Source organism: Nanorana parkeri, unplaced genomic scaffold (genome assembly GCF_000935625.1).
Source record: "Nanorana parkeri isolate BGI_ZX_2015 unplaced genomic scaffold, ASM93562v1 scaffold1605, whole genome shotgun sequence".
NCBI lineage: Eukaryota > Metazoa > Chordata > Amphibia > Anura > Dicroglossidae > Nanorana > Nanorana parkeri.
In genome coordinates this window covers 125013-127206 of record NW_017307873.1, presented here as the reverse complement: position 1 = coordinate 127206, position 2194 = coordinate 125013, and the positions used below count along the sequence as shown (strand labels likewise).

Genomic DNA, 2194 nt, shown 5'->3' with positions numbered 1-2194 from the left:
TCCCTCCTCCTGCTCTCTCCATCCATCCATCCCTCCTCCTCCTCTCTCCATCCCTCCCTCCTCCATCCATCCATCCATCCATCCTCCTCCCTCTATCCATCCCTCCTCCCTCCATCCATCCATCTATCTATCCCTCCTCCTCTCTCGCCATTCCTCCCTTTCCTTCTCTCTCCATCCATCCCTCACTCCTCTCTCTCCATTCCTCCCTCCCCCCCTCTCTCTCCATCCATTCCTCCCTCCTCTCTCCATCCATCCCTCCCTCCTCTCTCCCCATTCCTCCTTCCCTCCTCCCCTCTCTCTATTCTCCCTCTCTCCCTCTCTCTCCCCCCCTCTCTCTCTCTCTCTCTCTCCATCCCTCTCTCTCTCTCCATCCCTCTCCATCCCTCCCTCCCTCTCTATCCCTCCATACACGCACACCCCCCTCTACATGTTAACGGTACCTGCGTCTTCTTCATTCTCTTGTGGACTGACCCTCTCACTTGATCGTCGTCATATTTCATCTCGATTTCTACAATAAAGGAAGAGGACCTGTATGAGACACAGAAACAGCCCCAAGATGGTGGTTGGGGGACAAACGGTGATTTCTGAAGTCCTCCATTTCAGAGACAGGCAGGAGACAGACAAATACTAAACAATAATACTAAGAAACTACTCAGGAGAAGAGAATTATGGATAGAGGACTTACCCCTGGGTCATCTTACACCTTCGAGTGTCAGCAGATAAAAGGTTAAAAAAATAAAATAAAAAAGCAAGATAAGAGAATCAAGACTGTTTAAATGGGCACACAGAACGGAGTCAGAGATCAGCTGGACAGACATTAAGGACATAGCAATGGTTCTACAAACTGACCACACAGAGGGTGTAGGTGGACCCATTCCTACAATTCCCCAGTGCTTATGTTGCGGTGGTGCAGTGTATTGAACCAGCAAAAATGCGTCTGTAAAATGGGTGGGGCTTATCAAGAAGTGGGAGGAGCTTCACTAGACAGAGACTTGTATTTTACACTGTATACATGCAATGAAAATTCAACTCAAAAGACCTTGAACTTCTGAACATCGGCCCTAAGAGAGGACAGAGAGAAATCACTACCAAGCTAGTGACATACAGACCGAGAGATAGAAGACAAAACATGCAAATAGTGGTAGGACGCAGTCTGACTGACCATGCCAATGTGGACGGGAGCTATGCTGGTCATGCCAATGTGGACGGGAGCTATGCTGGTCATGCCAATGTGGCCAGACGGGAGCTATGCTGGTCATGTCAATGTGGCCAGACAGGAGCTATGCTGGCCATGGCGAAGCGGACAGACAGGAGCTATGCTGGCCATGGCGAAGCGGACAGACAGGAGCTATGCTGGCCATGGCGAAGCGGACAGACAGGAGCTATGCTGGCCATGGCGAAGCGGACAGACAGGAGCTATGCTGGCCATGGAGAAGCGGACAGGAGCTATGCTGGCCATGGCGAAGCGGACAGACAGGAGCTATGCTGGCCATGGCGAAGCAGACAGACAGGAGCTGTGATGACCATGCCAGAGTGGAGAGACGGGAGCTGTGATGACCATGCCAGAGTGGAGAGACGGGATCTGTGATGACCATGCCAGAGTGGAGAGACGGGAGCTGTGATGACCATGCCAGAGTGGAGAGACGGGAGCTGTGATGACCATGCCAGAGTGGAGAGACGGGAGCTATCCTAAACATACTAAACATGGACAAACAGAAGTTGTGCAAACCACGGCACATTGAACAGACAGTCCAACTGGTCACATAGACATCCACAGAGAGGAGTAACTGGAGTACAGATTAGGCCATTTACTTACTCTCTAATTTCCCTCGAATCTCTTTAGCTAAAACTTTGACTTCCTCTCTCAGGGACTCTAAATCTTTCTTCATACCTGAAAGACAGACAAACAGACAGACGGGGGCCATTATGGAGGGATGGATTATGGAGACAGTAGAATATATTAGTTATTAGAAGCTGCAACATCTGAAAATATGAAATTCACCAGATGGGCAGAACAGTCTCTGCACAAGAACGCCGCAGTCGCTGGACGGGCCAAAGAGTTGGTGTAAGGATGCCTTAGTCCCTGGATGGGTGGATCACTTTGTGTCACTTTGCTACAGTCACCGTATGGGCAGAACAGTCAGTACAAGTGATGTGCACCCAGTATAAGTGCTGCTGACAGTCCAATAGAAGA

General features: G+C 50.1%; 1 protein-coding gene across 1 annotated transcript in view; it reads right to left on the bottom strand.

The window, feature by feature from the left end:
- LOC108799017 (syntaxin-4-like) overlaps positions 1 to 2194 on the bottom strand; it is a 12009-nt gene that overhangs the window by 7633 nt on the left and 2182 nt on the right. The window contains exons 4-5 of the mRNA XM_018570828.1: positions 1817 to 1891; positions 441 to 508 (exon numbers count right to left, since the gene is read on the bottom strand). Of these exons, the coding sequence (XP_018426330.1) occupies positions 441 to 508; positions 1817 to 1891 (143 nt within the window). The remainder of the gene's footprint in view (positions 1 to 440; positions 509 to 1816; positions 1892 to 2194) is intronic.